The sequence below is a fragment of the Molothrus aeneus genome, chromosome 8 (genome assembly GCF_037042795.1).
Source record: "Molothrus aeneus isolate 106 chromosome 8, BPBGC_Maene_1.0, whole genome shotgun sequence".
In the NCBI taxonomy this organism is placed as follows: Eukaryota; Metazoa; Chordata; class Aves; order Passeriformes; family Icteridae; genus Molothrus; species Molothrus aeneus.
In genome coordinates this window covers 22,327,844-22,348,660 of record NC_089653.1, presented here as the reverse complement: position 1 = coordinate 22,348,660, position 20,817 = coordinate 22,327,844, and the positions used below count along the sequence as shown (strand labels likewise).

The window sequence follows — 20,817 nt, the reverse complement described above, 5'->3', positions numbered from 1 at the left end:
ATGAAAGAATGTATTTTTTAAATTGGGAAACTTCTTTCAGTTCAGAGGCTTAAATGAGAGTATTTTTATTTGTGTAGAAATTTCTCGGTCACGTTGTAGAACCTGCAGCTTCCTATGTTCTTTTGAAAATGGTTTATTTCAATGTTGTAATGTTCTTTGTTTTTAACCTAGCTACTTAGAAAACTGCAGGAGTCAGTGGACTCTAGGTTGTGCTGTGATTTATCAGTAGTTCAGTCATCACAATTGACCCGTGTATCTTGTAATACTTGGAGAAAATGTGTTGAGCTCTGTTCTTGGAACAGATAAATATAGAACTGCTATTATGAATATTGTAGTGACGTACTAATCTAGAAAGCTAACAATTCTTTTATTTGCTTTTAGGGTTTGAAAGTATTCTAGAAGGCCTGTTTGGACCTGGATTATTAAAAGATCTCAGTTTGTTTAAAGGTATTCAATCTCTATGTTTGTATCTTGTTCTGCATTTCTAATGACAGAAGCAGCCTCAGCTCTGCCTCTAGAAAATGTGTGTTACCGTGGTGATTTGTGCTTTTTTTTCCCCCTCCCCCAGGCAGTGCTCACAGTTAGTTTCATATTGGCTAAAATTACTAATGAGTGTGCGTTCATCTTTATGTAGCTGAGAGTGTATTTTGCAGTGCTCAGAAAAACAGATTTGTTGTGCACAGATAAAATGTATATAGTTTGGTAATCTGAGGATTTAGAAAAATGGCCGAAATGAAGCCTGAATCCTCAGAAAGCAGGCAAGAATGTTGTGAAACAGGTATTTAATTCAGCATTTCTCTTTTGGCTCCAGTTGTGTCGTGGTTTATGAATATGAAGTAATTTGCTATTCTTCTGATTTACAGACTGTGAGCCTGAAGGTGTTTCTGATTGGTCTTTTGATGAAAATTGTCTTTTCTGCTGCCTGAGAAGAGAAAAAGTGAAGGTAACAATGCAGATGTGTGAAGCTAGTAGTTGTAGGGGAGGGACAAAGGGAGGGAGTTTGCTGCTCCTAGTTAACTGAATATGGAAAATCTGCAACCTCCTACCCCTTTCCCCTTTGGAAAAAGGTTTTCTGAATTAAATTAAGCAGGTTAATGAACAGACTTGCCTCTTTCTCTGCAACTTTTTCTTTGTAGTATGTAATGCAGGTGGTGGGTTTCGTTTTTTTCTTCCCTGTGCATTAGCTCTTTCTGTTTGGTGTTTTTATTTGTTTTGGGTTTTCCTGAGTTCTTTGTAAGAGATCTCGTTGGGAATCATGAAACCTTTCCCAAGGGAGCCAGACTGTGTGTTGTGCATGTTTTCTACAGTCAGATGATGGGCTTATCTTCAATATGGAAATGTGGTCCATTTTAACAGTCTAGAATCTTGTTCTATATCTTGGAATCTTCTTCCCTGTGGCCATATCCTTTTATTAAAGTGCTCTTGTGCATGGTAGATTTTTGTACTGTGCTTGTTCACAATGAAGTCAGAACCTAAACATGGACAAGTCAGGTTTGCCAACACAATAAACTTGCAGTTTATTTTCTTATGGAGATTATAGTTGTATATAAAACAAAAGCTATGGTGGTATACTGATTGTTGTTCAGCCCACGTATTGAAATTGTGATTGTTCTATAACATAGGAAGGAAGGATCATCTGTCTTGGCAAAACTTCATTTACTGGAATTTGTAACTACTGCTTCTTCCTGCACAATGTAAAACAACACCAGAATGGATCTCTATCAACTTAGGAATTAAACAAAAGCACTCTTTCCTCTGCAGCAGCTAGCACGTAGCTGCATGGCTTGTCCATAAAGGAAGTACCTTGTTGACACTGATATTTGCCATGCTGCCAGTTCATGCATGTTTCTGTATTACAGCTTTTATTAAGGCAAAAGAGGAGGTTTAGGAGTGCGTGCATTTAGAACAGATGTAAGTCATAGTTATTTCATTGAGACTGACAGCAGGTAACATGTATGTATGCTTGTGAAAGGAGCTCTGTCTTTTTTCTTACCTCATTTCATAAAAGGACAAAATCCAGTGTTAAGCACAGCTCTAGTGAAGCCATTGAATTGATTCAGAAATTAATTTTGTGGTGAGTGAGAGACTGGTCATAGTGTGGGCCAGTTGGACAGTGTATGGGTAGGTATTCAAAAAGGCAATCTTACTGCTCTCCAGCCTCTCTGTCAATTCTGTTGGGTTTGGGTATTTTGGCTTTTTGGCTTGCCTTTGTTTTATTTTGAAGGAATGTGTCCTTTTAGGTCTAGGGTTTTTGTGTGTCATCTGAGAGATGGTAGGATGGGAGTGCTTCCTTTCCCCTGTGGGTGCAGCAGATTGCTGCCCTGCTGGCACTGATGTCATTAGCTTGCAATACAGAGTTAAATATGATTCTTTCACAAGAGCCTTCAAATAGTGTGAATTTGACAACATCTTAATTAGAATTCTAATATGTGAGACTAAATTGTTGAAAAAAAGGTTGTAACTTAATTGGTATTTAGCTAAATAATGGACAGTCTTCAGTTAATTCGACTAAATTTGGAATGGTACTAGTTTATTTGACATCTCTTCCATTGAACGTCTGAACTGATCTCTAATTCTTTAGGGAGTTGCAGGCTGTTCATGTGTATCCTCTCACTTTGTTTGGAGAAGAACTGGGCAGGGTGGCATGGTTTGGGTTGGTGCTTGCATGAGTGCTGAGGTACAGAATGAAAAGGTGTGTAATGGATTGTGTAGCTGGGAGCTGGATAGCCACAAGCCATGTATTAAGATACTGTGTGGCTGTGGCTGGCCTGTTTTTTTGGGTTTTTTTTGAGTACATAATTACCAGTACCTCCTTTTGGATTAGTTGAATAATCAGTCAATCTACTTGATTTTCACCTGTAAGTGACATGTAGATACCTAGTGTAACAAGTTCAAAACCAATAAATATCTTTAGGGTTTTTTTCTGGATTTCATTTGCCCATGAGAATTACCTGTAACTTAGGAGACCAGTGGCTGTGCATAAGTAAAAATGGGTTCTGGACTTGTAGGATGAGAATTGGAGGCCAGTATTAGTTTACTGGCAGAGCTGCTTACAGGGTAAGAATCTACATTAGCTGTCCCACTCAGTGATAGTTGTTACTGCTTCTCCAGGCAGTCAGGTTCAATTACATGACTTCTTCAAAGGATGGAAAACCACCTTTTGAAGTATTCTAAAAAGATGAATTTATTTGTACCAGCAGTTCTAATTGCAAATACTGAGCAAATACCTGCATTTTGGCAGTCAAAATACAAGACAAGTTTTGATAGAGAAATGGACTTAAGTGTTTTCATTTGAAAGAGATAACAAAATACAGACAAAGTAGGGAGCCAGCATCTTCCCAGACATGTTTTTTCCCAAATCCAAAGGGTTATGTGCAGTAATGGAGAACTTTTAGAAACTGGACTTCTTCTTTTCATCACAGAATGCAGAATACACAATTGTTTCTGCATGGTGTGTTAGAAGAATAAGTGGTTACCTAAGGTGCTGCTACCAGGTTATTAATGTGGGTGCCTGTGTGCAGAAATGGACAGGTAGCTTGAAAGACAAAAAAAACCATTTAGCAGCTCTGGCTGTCTCCATGAGGTGAGAGAAAGACTGGGATGGGACCAAATCTGGGACCAAATCTGACAAATTCACATTTGGATAAAGTGCAATTGTGGTAATTCTCTATTGCTTGTGGTCTTTATCACTTTTTCTTCTAAAAGGGTGTGGTACAGCCAAGACCCATCAATTGAGATGGATTGAAGTGTACTTGCTTTATCTCTTCTTAATTATGATTCCTAATTTTTCTGTGTGGTTTGTTAAATAATCTGACTGAGCTATCATTACAGAAGAAATCTTTGGCTTCATGTAGAATGTTTGTATCAAATGAGGTGGTCTCTAGTGGCATTTGCTCATAGTTGGAGCTCAAGCCTAGTTTAAGAAAGGCCAGAAGAAAGGAGAAACTGGAAAATGAATCCTTTAAGAATATTCAGTTGAGTATATTCATGTAGAAAGGAAAACACTATTGTCTACAGTGACATAAAGCAATTCATGTGTATTTAGAGAAAAAAGGAACGCACATACATGGACACACAACTAATCTCATTAGTTGGTGAGAGCAGAACAAGAAGGATAATACTCCTAAGCACATTAACTATTTTATAGATATATTTAAGCTACAAAAGTAGCAAGAGAGAAAATGACTTCTAGGAGCATATTCTGGATTCATAGGCAGCTTGATGCCAGAAGATTGATTCTGGTCTGCCAAGTTCTCTAAAATACCTGGGCTTCAGTGAAAGGACCTCTCACAATTCTTTCATTTGTGAAGAAGTGTTTTAAGGTACAGCATTTGAAGAAGTTATTTTAAAATTCAAAATTACTCTGTTATGATTTGGGTATTTTTAAAAGCTTGTAATTATTTTACACAAATCTGATGACCTTTGACTATGGAGGAGCATAACCAATAAGATATGAACTGTGGTAAATGTCTGAATAATTCTGAAGAGAAGTTATCACTCATCTAAAGCATTAACTTGTAGAATAATTGAAGGTGGCAAAGGAAATATCTGAAAATGAGTTGAAGTTGTAGAACTCCTACAATTTTTGATGGCTTTAGAATGTGTTTAAGCTGTGTACAGAGTTCCTCAAGTGTGCTGGAACATGATCTAAAACATTTTAAATGGATTTCATCACTTAAACTCAAGCATTTAGACTGTCACTTTTGTATTGTGTCATTTTAAAATTATTTGATATGGAGGCTAAAACTTGAAAATATTGTTAGTGATAATCTCCAGATGTGTTTAGCAGTAATGCAGGGTTGCAGCTTTTCTTGTGCATCAGTGTTAATAGCTATGGATCAGTCAAGTTGCATGTTTTGAATTTGATAAATATGATGTCAGTCATCTTACTGTAAAAATACATATATTCAGTAAGTGAGGGAGGTCTTAAAACTGATTAAACCATCTGAATTTTTTTAATACTAAGCTGGGAGCAGTCATAGATGCTTTAAAGGACATGCTCAAAATTGAAAATGATCTTGATAAATTTGAATAACAGGACAAGACAGACCTGTTTTGTCAAGTCACAAGTTTCAGAGGTCTTAAGAGTGATAGGAATGTAAAATTAGTAAATGACTTCATGGACTGTTTCAAGAGAAGAATTTGTGTTAATACCTGGAGAGGAAAACCTGAATGCTGGTGAAGCCTCAAATGACTGTAGCATTTTGAGAGATGTAAACAAACTGAGTATCATTGAAATGAAAGCAACAAGAATGATATTTTCTTGCAGGTAGAAGGAACAAAGAGGTCTGCTACCCTTAAGGCTTGTCTACAGAAAATTGTTCTCCTTTGTGTTGGCTATGAATTAAAAAGACTGTACAGTCTTAAGGAAAAAAAAAACACATTGGAGAAGACAATCTAGGGGTGTTTTAGCATTCCTTTCTTACTCAGTGTTCCTGCTTTTACATTGAGGTGGGGTGGGAGGCTGGATGGGGTCCATGGGGTTGACCAGTCAGCCATGGGTGGTGTCTGGGCAGCCTCCTCCTTTTTTTCCCCTGAAGATGGACAGGAATTATCTCATCCCGTTCTAGCTTGTGGGCTCTTCCCATTCCATCTGTGTGTGTGCTGTGGCTTAAACATGAAACTGCTGTTTGCACATCTACACAACAACAGCCTGCATCATAGAGTTCTCTTCATGTCAGCAGTTTAGCATTGGAATTGCTGTATCAACATTTCCTGCAAGGAGGCTCTCAGTGAGCATCCAGCAGTAGTGCTGACGAGGCTGGGCTGCCCAGGATAGGTGGTCTCACAAGGTCACACACTGACCTTGCCTTTTGAAAACCTGAGCTCTGTATTTCTAAGGCTCTTTGACTTAATTACATTGTTATGCTGTTTATCTTAATGTACAAAAAGAGCTTTAGCCCACAAAGAGCATGTGCAAACCACTCCAGGTATCTTTCTCTGAAGGTTTATTGTTCAGTAGTGATGCTGCATGTTCACTGGTGGATTCTAGGAATGCTCTGGGGCATTCTGTTCCCACCTGAAGAGAAGCACAAAGAGAATAGAAAGAATCCTGTGTTTATAAAAAATACCTAAAAGTAACTGAATGGCTATAAATACCCTGAAAAAAAGCCCAGTGAAAATACTATGTAGATATTATTGGGTTTTTCTTCTTCCTACTACCTGCATGTTGCTACTGAAAACTTTGATGTGATTTAGGACTGTAGAGTGAGTGGGTAAATCTGAAAGTAGTGGTTTTAAATAATGGTTATTGGGAAGAACCAGAAAATGTAAAAAAACCCACACCTAAAAAATCAACAGCCCCCCACCCTAACCAAAAAAAACCCAAAAACAACACAACCAAAACCAACAGAAATCAACCAAGCAGACACTCCCAAACCAAACAAAAACACCTCACTTTTGGAAGTGGAATAGCAATCACAAATACTTAATGTGAAAGCTTGAACTTTCCTTCTGGGGAGAAAAAACCTGCAGATTCCTGGAATAATTATGGTACAATGGATGAGAAAACAATTAAAAGTGCAATAAGCAAGAACTATTTCCAGTGTATTTTGTCTCACGTAGTCAGTGCTGCACTGAACATGCCCAAAGACTTTTTTATTCAAAGTGCAAGGTTAAATCTGACTCTTTTACATAACTGTATTTCTTTGTTTTGATATCTTAGCATGGACACTGATAAAAACCATGCATTTAAGGAGATGCTCCTTAATTTGGGGAGTAAAAACTAAGCACTGCCATTTTCTTCCTATTATTCCTCTTCTCTCCTAAATGCAGATCAAGAGATCCTTTACTGAGCACAAGCCACTTAGAATTTATTTTTTCTGGGTGATCCCTTTTTCTTCATTCCTTCTCTATGTAGCAAGAGTACAGCTTTAGTTAGTTTCAGTAGATTAAATGGTACTCTTCTTACATTGCCTTTATATGAGTAATATAAAATACATTTGTTTATGGTGAGGCAGGGTGCTACTGGACTATTTTTCCACTGAGTTGCCAGGCTAGTATTTACAGTGTTTTGTTATAGATGCGTAAAGTGCTAGGAAGATTTGAAATGTATTGTGTTGGCCAAGGGTTATTTTTATTTTAGGCTTCTTCCAGAGCTATAGTCTGTTAAAGAAGAAGCTTCTCCTATGAGAGCAATCAGGTTTAAATCTGGTATGGAAGAAAACCTCAGTCATTTTGTGAGGCCTTCACTTCTGCAGGCTCTTACCTTCGCAGAATCAAAGATGTTTTTACTCACTTGTAACCTCTGTCATTGCATGTTCCTTATATTTCTGTTTGTCATAAAATACTGCTTTGTGTCTGTACCCTGAGATAGTATCTCCCTTTGCTTTTGAAAGAGAGCTTTTGGAAGCTGTTAAATCACAAATATGATATGAAAGCCCATCCATGTGGTTCAGGCCAGAGTCCACAGCATTTGGTATTATTACCCTTAGCACACAGTTCATGTGACTTCTGCGTTCGTTAATTTACTGTGGGCTTGTCATATAACCTTGCTTCTTAAAGCTTTGAAGTTGAGACAGCACAAATTTAAGAATTGCTTATTTTTCATTTATTGTGATTTATAAATGAATTTCCAGTTCTTCCCTTCTAGATCCATGTGATATGAGTCTGAAATCAACTTACACAGTAGAGGCCAAAAAAACAGATGCGGCCTAAATATTATGGTAACTGATACTTTATAAAGGTTAACAAAACAAAACACTCCCTGAAGCCAAAGAGTAGCTGTGTATACATTCCTGCAGTAGGTAAATACAGGTATCTTTAATATAGCTTAAAATGAAAGTGGAAGGAGAGGGCCAGTAAAGAAATTTTTCTCCTGAGCAGGAGCAAGGCATTAAACTGATATAAGTGAAAAAAGGTGTGTGCATCTGGGGGTGGAACCTAAGCATTTAGATTTTGTATTTTTGTAACCTTGTCTTCTAGTTTCTTGACTGTACTTAAAATGAATGATGTATCCTGGCATCTCATGTGCCTAATTATCCTAGTTTGAATTTATTCTTGAGATTACTCAGCTGCTTCCAATTGTGAGAATGGATTTTATTTCATTGTAGGTGTTGTAATGGCTAACTAAAATTTATTTCACTTAAAAGTAGCTACTATTGAGCTTCTTCACATAAAGGTCCTGTTTGTTGATAATGCTTGGTCATTTTTTGCTTAGTTTGCATGAAGGATATATGGAGTAAGGAGAACTGTGGATATTTTGCCTTCAACAGTTATTTTTTGAATCTAAAAATAATAGCCAAAGAACAAGTGCTAGATATGAGATTTGCAGCCAAATGCTTTTCTTCTTTATAATGGACTCTTATTTTCTGTATTGTTATCAAATCTTATGTTTGTGTAAGATCATCATCATTTATGTCTTGGGTTGTAGTGTAAGGTGTCACCCAAGTATGTATTCTACCACCACTTCTATCACCTTGTGATGAACTGTTAGTGATGGGTCCTTTGTATCAGCTGCATACCCCACCTATGAGTTGGGTGTAGTGTTCTCTTTGTTACACCCAGCCTAAGGATGGTCATCTCTGCTAATGTGCTGTCAAGGACTCCCCAAAACATCCTGTGTTTCATAGGATTACATCATTCCATTGTAAAATTCCCCGTCCTGGGGTAGGTACTGAACTGTTCCTGCCTGGATTTGAGGGTGTTGTATGATCTCAAGGTCTGGGGACTTGGAGGAACCACCACTGGACCCCTGGGGAAGGAGCAGACCTTCCACAGGACCACTGCTTTGACAAGTCCACATGCATCATTTCAATGGGACTGCAAGCACCATTTAATCAGACTGCCACCACCACCCTGACCAAGAGGGTGCCAAAACTCTTTGTCAGTTTAAGCCAGTGTTTCTGTACCATTGCCTTTAATGTAACTTTCCTATTAAATTGTAGCTCCATGTGGAAATCACTTGCAAGGTATTTGTGTAGGGTTAATTTCTCCCTCTGCTGACCTTCAAACCAGCACATATTTTGACAACCAATGTGCAGCATCCTGAGAGACATCAGAATTGCAGTTTTGCATTGTATTACAGAAACTGCCTATTCACCATGATGCTTGACATGTTCGCATGGATGTTGTACCTTGCTCTCCATATTTTTCTGCACATGGGGAAGTATTTGCCAGTTGTGATACTCCTTTTGAGACCAGGGAATGCTATGAAAATTGCTTTGTTGGTTCTAAATTGCTTTGTTAGTTCTTTATGTCTACTGCATGATAATATCAGAGGCAGTGAACCTCATTTAGATTATATATTCAGTTTTGTTCTCCTGTCCTGGTCTGGACTGCTGGTTACGGGGCCTTTTTAATAATCTCACCCAGCCAATAGTGGGAAGAGTAGAGAATGGTTTCTTCCAGCTTTTCAGGCCCAACACAACAGTTTTTGAAAATACTGAGTTCTGTCTGGATGTCAAGGATGGCATAATCTTGTTAGTTTTGCTCTGTCTTCTCTGTATGGCCTGCACTGTGTATGCCATGCTTGGAGTCAGGACCAAGCTTGGTGTAGTCCAAGCATATTCAGGAGGAGGAGGAGGAAAAAAGAAGCCAATCAGCAGGCACCGTGTCTAAACAAGCTGTCACTGAGCCATGACAGCCTAAGTCAGTAGCAGTTGCCTCTGTTCAAGAAAAAGAAATTGAAGAGCAAATCGGTCAGCATAGGGACTGATGAGGGGGCAGCAGGACCTTCGTACCCAGGTGGAAGAGACAGAGCTGGAGATCGTCACTCGGTTTCTGTCCCTGGGTGAGTTGTGTGAGCTGCGGAGCGAGTTCACCTGCCAGGTAAACGAGTCCTTTCTGAGCTGGCTGCTGCACATCTGGGACGCTGCAGCCAGTGACACCATTCTGAAAGGATGTGAGGCTGGGATTGCTGTCCCAGGATGTGGTCATTGACCAGGGGATCAGTGAAACCCTGGAAACTCTTAGCTTCTGGCAGTGGCTACTAGCAAGTAAAAGGACTAGGTACCTTTGTAAAGGGGACATCCACGTGCAAAAAGGAATCTGGAGCACAATGGAACAAGGTATCCAATGCCTAAGGGAATTAGCTGTGCTGGAGATATTTTTTCCGGAAGATGAGAGATTCCCTAAGAGCCCAGATGGTGTCCAGTGCACATCACAAATGTGGTTGAAATTCACATGGCTCAGACCAGAAATATATTCCCACTACATAGCAACACTGCAATGGAAGGAAGGAGAGGACAAGGTGGATGCATTGGTCAACAAACTTAAGACTTTACAAGGGTGCTGTCACTGCCCTGTTATGCACCCGCATCTCATATGTGGAAACAAAGCTGGCTGGGCATGTCTGGAGCTTGGAAGACAAAGTTGAAGAAGGTCACCAGAAACTGAGGAAGGAGCTTAAGGAAGGAATTTACCACATCTTGCCAGAACCAAGAAGAGTCTCTGTCATTTGGACCAGATGTCCCCCAGCCAAGGAGAGAGGATACGCTCCATGAGGTAACCTCTGGTTTTTCCTTCAGGACCGTGGAGAAGACATGAAGAAATGGGGTGTACCTCTTCCTTAGCCACCCAAGTACATGAAGTGAAAGGGGGAGCAACAACCGCAAGAAGGTCATCTAGAGTCAACGCTGCTTCGGTCTCTCTTAGACAAAGCTCCAGGTGGTAAAGGAATGATGATATTGCCAACTCTCTTGAGGGAACGTCAAGGTCATATTTATAGGAGAAGAGCAATGTGTACAATGACCGGGATTTAGAGGGGCCCATGCCTTTAGCCAGGTAGGGCAGGGGGACAGTCGGATCTATTGGACTGTGTGGATCCAGTGGCTTGGCATGTCTGACCCATAAAGGTTTATGGCTTTGGTTGACACCAGTGCTCAATGTACCCTGATGTCATCAAGGTATGTGGGAGTGGAATCTATTTCTATTTTTGAGGTGACAGGGGGATCCTAGCAGCTGACTGTATTGGATGCTGAAGTGAGCTTGACTGGGAAGGAGTAGCAGAAACACCCCATTGTGACTGGTACAGAGGCCCCATGCATCCTCAGCATAGACTATCAGGGCTCAAAATGACATTGCTGGGCTTTTAGGATAGCTGCTCTAGAGACAGAGCAAATCAGACAACTGAATACCTTGCCTGGTCTCTCAGACAGCCCCTCTGCTGTAACAACAGGTACCAATCACCACAGCAACAGTGCACCATCGGCAATATCGCAGTGACCGAGACTCTCCCATCCGTAAGATGAGTCCTGAACTGGAGAGCTAAGGGGTGGTCAGCAAGACTCATTCACCCTTTAACAGCCCTCTATGGCTTGTGCATAAATCCAGTAGAGAATAGAGCCTGACGGTGGATTACCTTGGCCTGAATTAAATCCTGCCACCACTGAGTGCTGCTGTGCCAGCCATGTTGCAGCTTCAGTATGAGCTGGAGTCCAAGGCAGTAAAGTGGCATGCAACCATTGACATTGCCAATGATTTTTCTCTGTTTCTTTGACAGCAGACTGCAAGCACCAGTTTGCTTTCACCTGTAAGGGTGTGCAATATACTCGGAATTGACTGCCCCAGGGGTGGAAGCAGAGTTCCACCGTCTGCCATGGACTGATCCACACTGCACTGGAAAAGGGTAGGGCTCCAGAATATCTGCAGTACATCAATGACACCATCATAGGGAGGAACACAGCTGGGGAAGTCTTCGAGAAAGGAGAGAAGATAATCCAGATTGTCCTGAAAGCTTGCCACTAAATGAAGTAAGGTTGAGGGACCTGCTCAAGAAATCAAGTTTCAAGTAAAGTGGCAAGATAGACATTGCCAGGTTTCAATAGAAGTGATTAACAAAATAACATCTATGTCTCTACCAACCAACAAGAAAGAAATGTAGGCCTTCCTAGGTGCTGTGGGCTTTTGGAGGATGCATATCCCAGAGCACAGTACAGTTGTAAGCCCCCTCAGTCTCATGACACAAAAGAAAAAATATTTCCGGTGGGGCCCTGAACAAGCTTTTGAATTAAACAGGCAATTCCCATGCAGTAGCCCTTTGGTCAGTCAGGACAGGGCAGGAAGTAAAAAATGTGCTCTACACTGTGGCCGGGGGAAATGATCCTTCCTGGAGCCTCTTACAGTGACCTGAGGAGACCTGAGGATGACTGTTGGGATTCTGGAGTTGGGGATACAAAGGGTCTGAGGCCAGCTGTACCCCAGCTGAGGAAGAGATTCTTGCAGCCTACAAAGGGGTTCAAGTCACCTCAGAAGTGATTGGTACTGAAGCACAGCTGCTTCTGTCAACCTCACTACCAGTGCTGGGCTGGGTCTTCAAAGGGAAGGTTCCTTCTACACATCATGCCACTGATGCCATGTGGAGCAACTGGATCATGCTGATCACACAGGGAACCTAGGTGGGAAATCCTAATCTCACTGAGATTCTGGAAATCATAAAAAGATGGCCTGAGGGTGAGAGTTTTGGACTATCTTCTGAAGAAGAAGAGGAGCAGGTGACATGTGCTGAGGAGGCCCCACCAAATAACCAACTACCAGAGAATGAAAAGTGATAACGCCCTCTTCACCAAGGGTTCCTGCCCAATTGTAGAAACAAACCAGAAATGGAAAGCTGCTCTGAGGACCTCCACACAGAAAGCTGCAGCAGCTACCACGGCAAGGTAGATCAAGTCAACTTGCAGAGGTTAAAGCCATCCAGCTGGCTTTGAATTTTGCTGAATGAGAGAAGTGGCCGAGACTCTACACTGACTTGTGGATGGTAGCTAATGCTCTGTGGGGGTGGCTGGATCGGTGGATAAAGGCCAAATGACAGCGCAGAGGGAAACCCATCTGGGCTGCTGAGATCTGGCAAGACATTGCTGCCCGGGTAGAGAAGCTGACTCTGAAGGTCTGTCACATCAATGTATGTGTACCCAAAAGTCAGGCTAATGAAGTAACAACATGCAGGTGAATTTTGCTGCCAAGATTCAAGTATCTCAGGTAGATCTGGACTGGTAGCACAAAGGAGAATTACTTCTAGCTTGTTAGACCCTTGATGCCTCCAGTTATCAGGGGCATACCAATGGGCCTGTGACCACTCCTGTGGACTTAAACATAGACAGTATCTCTCATGAATGACTGTGAGAAGTGTGCTGCAATCAAGCAAGCCAAGTGGATGAAGCCTCTTATGGTATGGTAGACAGTAGTCAAAATATAGTGTCATGGTTTGACACTGGCACTCGTTGCTCTTCTCCCATCAGACATCCTACTGCAGATGGATTCTCAGACAGCCCAGGCAAGGTGTTCAATTGCTGGATGCCCTCTGTCTCTACATGTCTCGACCACCACATATAGGTACAAGGAAGCATGGCAAATTGACTACATCACCCTTCCCCAAACCTGCCAAGGCAAGTGCTATGTGCTGACTGTGGTGGGAGCAACTACTGGATGGCTGGAGACCTACCCTGTGCCTCACACCACTGCCCAGAACACCATCTTGGGCCTGGAAAAGCAAGTCCTGTGGAGACATGGCACCCTGGAAAGAATTGAGTCTGACAATGGGACTTGTTTCAAGAACAAACTTATAAAACCCTGGGCTAGGGAACATGGCATTGAGTAGATGTACTGTATTCCTTATAATGAACCAGCTGCTGGGAAGGTGGATGGTGCAATGGACTATTAAAAATCACCCTGAAAGCATTGGGCAAGGGCACCATCAAAAACTGAGAGCTGCATTTAGCAAAGGCCACCTGGTCACCAACATCAATCAAGCTGATCCTGCCCAGTCAGAACCCTTGCACATGGTAGAAGGAGATAAAGTCCCTGTGGTACACATAAGAGGTATGTTAGGACAGATAGTTTGGATTAATCCTACCTCAGGCAATGGCAAATCCATCCATGGAATTGTTATTGCTCAAGGACCTGGTTATACTTAGTGGGTAATGCAGAAAGATGGGGAAACTTGTTAGGTACCTCAACACACCTAATTTTAAACAAGAACTGTGTGTAATGTTTCATTGTGTGCATGTATGTGTATATATATATATATATATATAAAGTAGAGTTAAAGAAGGTTATTAATTTGGATATGATGTAGATGGTGTAGAATAAGGGGTGAATAATGTTACAATACAAGGTGCCACCAAAATATGTATTTTACCACCACTTCCATCACCTTGTGATGAACTGTTAGTGATGGGTCCTTTGTATCAGCAAGTCCACATGCATCATTTCAATGGGACTGCAAGCACCATTTAATCAGACTGCCACCACCACCCTGACCAAGAGGGTGCCAAAACTCTTTGTCAGTTTAAGCCAGTGTTTCTGTACCATTGCCTTTAATGTAACTTTCCTATTAAATTGTAGCTCCATGTGGAAATCACTTGCAAGGTATTTGTGTAGGGTTAATTTCTCCCTCTGGTTGACCTTCAAACCAGTCCAATTTACAACAAGAAAACAGGACAAAGTACAATGTTCTGATGCAGCCAAAAAAACAAGGTTTGATTTAAATAAATTCAACTGTGCTGAGTACCTTAAAATGTTTTGAATTTAGTAAAATATTGAGTGCCTAGGGAACATCATTAATTTTGGAGTCTGGAAGATCTTACAAATATTAAATATCTTTGCAGGAACACTTAGTCAGTCTGGATGAGCCAGCCTCGGAAGCTGGACAAGAAGCTCTGCTTAGACAAGAGCAAGCAAAAATCATTCGTTTTGAAAGGCAAGCGGAAGAGTTCCTCAATGCAGTCTTTTACAGAAAAGGTTGGTTTTAATGGGGGAGGAGGATGCGGGAAATGGTCTCTCTTGTGATCTTTTTGCATGCAATGTAGGTATCAAAGATCTGATGTTCAAGTGGAATGTTCAGTATTTTTCAGTTATCTTCTTTATATATATTTATCAAGGATAAAAATTGACTCTGAAGTAATGTAGCAACATAACAGTGTGGGCTTGGGACATTGGAAGAGAGTATTGATGCCTAGGGAGCATAAAACTGTTTAACCCTAAACCAAATCTCTCCATGAGATCCTGGTGTTTTCACTTTTGGAGAGATGACTCAGTTCTTACCCCGCAGAACTGTTTCCCATAGCCAGTGTTTAGGTGGGTGGGCTGTTTGGAAGAAAGGTCAAGTGGCAGTGGTGGTTGTAGGTGGGTAATGTGTATTCTTTTTTTTTTTTCTTTAATAATTTTATTTTGATGGGATATGTACTAATGCAGTTTTTCTTAAAGGTCATCAGTCTTTTCACTATTGGTAATGATTACCTACCCTATTCCCAACAATCTAGAGTATAAAATATTATTGGAATAGTGCTAAGGGGAATATATGAAGAATTCAAAATGTGGTCAACAAAAGAATTGCTGTAGAATATGCCAAGAACGTGCTCAGTGCTAGAAAATCACCTAAATATTTTCTGGAGAGTTGTTGCTTAAACTGCTCTTAAGGAAGGCACAGAGCTCATTTCACTGTTTTCTACAAATCTGAGAAACATTAATCCAGAGGTTGCTTCCAAATGCATCCTGAATGAAAGTACATCGTACTTATCAGTCTAACCCATGTGTGAGAAAATCTGCCAAATCAGTAATTCCAACCTATCTGCTGGGGGACAATGCAAGGCTTCAGTTTAACAAATTAGAAATTGCTGTAGCCAGTCCCCAGCCCCTCCTTCCAGTGACCAAAATATTTAAAGGTGTTTTAAGTAGATAACAGTATCTTAGCCTTTCTTTTATGACTCAAATGAATAAATACAAGCTATACATTATGATGCTTCTATACATTTTGCAATACATGGAGGATGTTGGGAAGGATAGTTATTGCATTACTACTGATAGTTCAGATAATGCCTTTATTCCAAGGCTTCCTTTTTAAGTTTTCTTTTTTTCTTGTAAGCTTAATGTTTCCTTTTGCTTTTGAGTTTATCCCATTTATCTTCAAATCCAGAAGGAATTTAAGAAAACTAAAGTCTAGAGAAAACAGGTTTTTTCCATATTGCTTTTTCTGGTGATGAAAAAAAAAGCCTTTCCATCATTTTCAAATTGTTTGTTTAAGACCTCATTCGTTTACCACTAAACTTAAATCTTTATGTATGACGTGTCTTTTAGGAAAGGATGCTTTTTTAAATTCACTGAGGAGCCAGCAGCAGATAGTGCAGTTTGTTAATGAATGGTATAATACTCTGTCTGTGGCTGGATACCCAGAATAAAGATAATGAAACATGTCAGATGTCTAAGAATCTTTGAGAATTTTTTTTAAAATATAGCCTTGTTTTTCTTCCTTGGACAAAGCTGTGCTTGGTGCAAGAGTAACAGGCGAGGGGTAGAAGCCTGGCAGGAAGTCAGTTCTGAATCCTTAATGCATGATTTTCAAGCTTGCCTGTATTTAGATTGCTTGAAATCTAACTCATGCTACTGCCATAAGATCCCAAGGCACTGTCATACCGAAGAGGACACAAAGAATGGCAGAACTCTAATGTTCCTACATTGCTTAGAGATGCTGAGCTCTCCTGGCTTCCTGCCAGCAATTAGTTTTTTTCTTCTTTCCATCCACACTGCCAGTAACATTTGAGATGGGTATTTTGTAGCCTGGGTAGATCAGAGAAAATGCAGCTGCTCTCTGAACACTGGCCACACATTAATGTACTGAACATGAATAGGGAATTAACAAGATCAGCAAACTTCTTCAACAGGTTTACTGTCCATTAATCTTAGTCCTTCCTCTGAAGTTTGTGTCCCTGGCAACTCTGACCCAGTAATGCTTCCTTCAAATACTTGTATTTTTCCAGTGAAAGCAGAGTGGTAGTACTTCGTTGTCTGTTACCTTTACTTTGTGGCAGGACAGGACCTTCTTCTGGTTTAATGAAATCATTAAATCCTTTATTTGTTTGATACTGCCCTTTTAAGATTTTGATATAAAAATACACAAAAGCTATTAAGGCTTTAAAGCTCAGAGGTACTGCTTCAGACTATGTATAGCTGATATTTTTTGCTGAATTTTCTCTTCTAAGAGAATGTCTATGTTTTAGTTAATTTTAGTTTTATTTTCCTAAAAAAACCTGAACAGGTGGAGTCAAGATAGATATGTGGTTGATTTCAAGTGATGCTGGATGGGCACCAGCACATATTTTCCACTCCTGAACAGCTTTAATCTTCAGCATACAGGCTTTATATTAAGCAAGAAGCCTTTAATGTGCTAGGTATCTACCCTTCTGCTTGGAGACAGAGTTTTCTGACCCAAATTAGTGCATTTATCTTGAACAGCACTAGAAAGTTGTCATTCTGGTCTGATTCTATGAAGTTGCAGATTACAAGGATGCATGGCTGTAGGCATATGTAATATTTTATTTCTGAATGTGTAAATATGTTCAGATGTAAACATTTTTGAAATGAACATATGAACATGGTGCACAGTAAGGGCCTGATTCTTCGTTCAGAAAACACAAGTGCCGTAAAGCTCTGCATTCCTGCCAGCCCCACTTGTATATGCTAAAAGCACATGTCAAACAGTTGGTATCTGTCTGGTCATGCCATCAACTTGTGTCCCTCTGGACCTCCTTAGAGCCTTTCTATGTCCTTCAGGAGGTTATAGTGAAGAGATTAGAAAAGTAGAAGAAATGCCACCACAGCAGAACAAAACCCTCACACTTTTTCAGGCTGGTGTCCTTGTGGACCATTTGGGAAGCAAGTGAGATTGTAAATGTACCAAAATTTAGGTTTGGTTCATTTTTTGGTGTCTTCTTAAAACTGTAGTATTTGATACTTAAGAACAAGTAAAATCTACAGGATGTTTTAAAGAAAATGGTTACATATTTACATAAACATCCTCGAAATTTATAGGATTTACAGAAATTTACTGTAAGAATGTACGTGGTGACTGTATAAGATCTTAGGTGTAGAAAGCTGTGCTTAACAGAAAGGAGTTCGGGCCTGATAAGTATTTAAAGCTCAATATGATGTTTCATCAAGAAACAGGCTGCTACTGCTGCTCTTTGATTTGTAGGCAGCTCGCTCAAACCTTCATGTCAGTCATCCTTTACACATACTATAAAGCTGGTTTGTTGGATTGATGTACTTTTGACAAAAATGGTGGCAAAAGGCAAATTCTAACACTGAAAGGTCCCACAGAAGATTTTCCTAATGCTTCTAATAGCTCAATCTCAATAGATTACCTTTCAACCTGGGCAATTTTTTTTAAAGAGGTAGTAAACACTTCTCTATTGTTCCCTCTTGAGAGCTGCTTTTAAAGATTTATTTGGTCTTCTACTGTACAGTTGTTTTCTGAACGTTTCTTCGGTAATAGAAAATCAAACCTTTTGAGCCATTTCTGGAATAGTGGTGTGGTTTTCTGTGCTTTGGGGTTTTTTGGGAGTATTGTGGGTGGTTGCTGTTTGTTGTTGTTGGTTTGGTGTTTGGGGGGTTTGTTTGTTTGTTTAAAAACCACAAAACTGATTTGGCCAGAGAACACAGTGTTTCAAGTGAAGTGGCAGGACTTAGCTTTTGGGATTTAGGAGTTACAGATTTACTTTTTCATCACAAATTACTACTGGTCTAAAATAGTGATTTTTGTCAATAAATTTTTGTGCTGTCCACATGCCCAGATACCTTTTTATTTATACACTATTTCATAGAAATAAATTGCAATGCCTACTTGTTCCATTTCACATCCGTTACTAATAGATTTAGCAGCTCCTCTAGAAATAGAATTACTTGTCATGTGACATATCTTGGGGTTTTATGTATATGCAAGTTCTTTGGGTGATTTCTGATCCTGCATTGATTGCAATGTTAGAAATATCAAAAGGAATACATAGAATGAGAAGGAAGACACTTGAACATTTGATCTTCATGCAAATTATTTCAATTTATCAGAACTACAGGGCTTTATTTCTCAGTAAACTTAGAGGGGACTGCTGCAAATTTATTTTCCATTTTACCTTTCTGTAGCTGCAGGTAAGTTATGCAACTCTTCCACTGTGTAACCTGTTCAATATTTTTGGATGAGCTCCATTACTTGGCACTTAAGCTCTCCTTTTCATTTCCACACCTCTTAAAGGTCTGGTAGAATATATCTATATTTTAAAACAAAATATGAGATTGTATATTTTTTTTAGCAAAGTGTTATTTTGGGAAGGCTGTACCTCAATTAGCAATGGTTCTTATTCAGGTATTCTAAGGCTAAAGTACATTTTCTACAGAAACTATTTTATCTTTGTTTTTTTTTTTTCCCCTGGATTTGTTTTGGTAAATAAACAATGACTTAATATAAAAGCTGTTTTACTTAAAGTGCTTCCTTAAAAGAAATCTCTAATATTTGCAGACAGTCCTAGGGTCTCTGACCCAAATATTCCCCTAGTGGCCCGTGAGATCATGCAGCGAATGATCCGACAGTTTGCTGCTGAATATACCTCAAAAAATAGCTCTACTCAGGACTCCAGCCAGCCCAATAGCACAAAGAACCAAAGCCTGCTGAAAGCATCTCTGGTCGCCTCCTCTCCCACGGCTGCAACTGCTCAGAACCCTGTGCTCAGCAAACTGCTCATGGCTGACCAAGACTCACCTCTGGACCTTACTGTCAGAAAGTCTCAGTCAGAACCTAGTGAACAAGGTAGGACTCTTACCAGTGTCTTGCATCCTGTGGCAGTCCATTAATGGCATTCTTATTGCAGAACCAATTAGAAGGTTGCACTTTTGCATAAAATTTAAAGTGGAAAAGCAGTAGATGGTTTTACAGTTAAATAATGACTAGTTCAGTGTGCCTGGGAGAGAAAAGACTTTTTGAAAGAATGTAGACCCATAGACATGAGACATTCTTCAGAAGAAGGGCAAAGGGGATGGACATGCTCTAGACTCCAAGGATGAATGTGCTGTTCCTACTGGGAAATGCAAGAAACAGTCTGCCAAAATAGACTGTACACTTGCTGATAAGAGAAGTTCACATGGTCATAAAAATCATAATGCTGTCTCTTCTCTGAAGATTTAGTGCACAATTTGACTGAAAGGCTGATTTATTTCCTTTCTGGTTGTGGTGTGAGAAGAGTATCTTTAAAAATCTGTGAGAAATTGCTTTGTGAAGGCTATGAAAATTATACCCATGAACTGCACTAAACTTCCAGGTTTGTGTGTTTGGAAGAAATGTCTCTTTTCTACCTTAAAAATAGACTTGTTCTGCAGAGCACAGATTGAATAAATCCTAACAGTGTTTCAGAGCTTATTTTAATTCAAAAACCTTCCTTTCCATCAAAAATGCTTTTTTTTTTTTAAGGAGCAAATTCTGTGAGTGATATAGTATATGAACTTTTCTTTTCTGAAATTGTTGAATCCTAAGTGTATTGTACTGATTAAAATTAGACCCTTTATCCTTCTTCAGAAAAATGTTAGTGCTTGAAGTCATTCTGTCACAGTAGGCTGTCCATCTGCAAATGGAAAAGTTGCCTGAAAAAAAAGCGTTTTTCTAGCTATGACAGAAAAGTAGGTATCCCTTTATTCTTTTAAATTTGGTTTATGAAGCTTTTTGTCAAGTTAATTTTATGTGTCCAGTAATATGCAGCTTGGACATCTGGACACATACTGCAGTTACAGCACTTACTGAAAGCTGTCGTTGCACTTCAGTTACAAACTGCAGTGAGAGGTTGAATAGTGTCTCTCTTGAAATGTGGACCTGTACAGTTAGCTGATAGGCATTTGTTTCTAGCTGTCTTTATTATAAATGCATTCTGTGAGTGTGTTTTGCATGTATGTTTATAAATGTTAAACTGTTCTCATTGTTAAACTTTTTGCTGAAAGAAAGAGGGAGAGAATCAGTTTTGCTTTTGGTTTGTTCCCTTTTAATTAGAGGATGGTATGGTGAAGAAAAAAGCAGGAACACGAACTGTTCTTTAGCTACCATGTGATGGAAAAAGCTGTAAGATAATG

General features: G+C 39.8%; 1 protein-coding gene across 1 annotated transcript in view; it reads left to right on the top strand.

Moving 5' to 3' along the window:
- The first annotated feature begins 381 nt into the window (after positions 1 to 381).
- LCOR (ligand dependent nuclear receptor corepressor) overlaps positions 382 to 20,817 on the top strand; it is a 59,543-nt gene continuing 39,107 nt past the window's right edge. The window contains exons 1-4 of the mRNA XM_066554293.1: positions 382 to 447; positions 864 to 943; positions 14,544 to 14,676; positions 19,223 to 19,510. Of these exons, the coding sequence (XP_066410390.1) occupies positions 19,273 to 19,510 (238 nt within the window). The 5' untranslated portion in view covers positions 382 to 447; positions 864 to 943; positions 14,544 to 14,676; positions 19,223 to 19,272. The remainder of the gene's footprint in view (positions 448 to 863; positions 944 to 14,543; positions 14,677 to 19,222; positions 19,511 to 20,817) is intronic.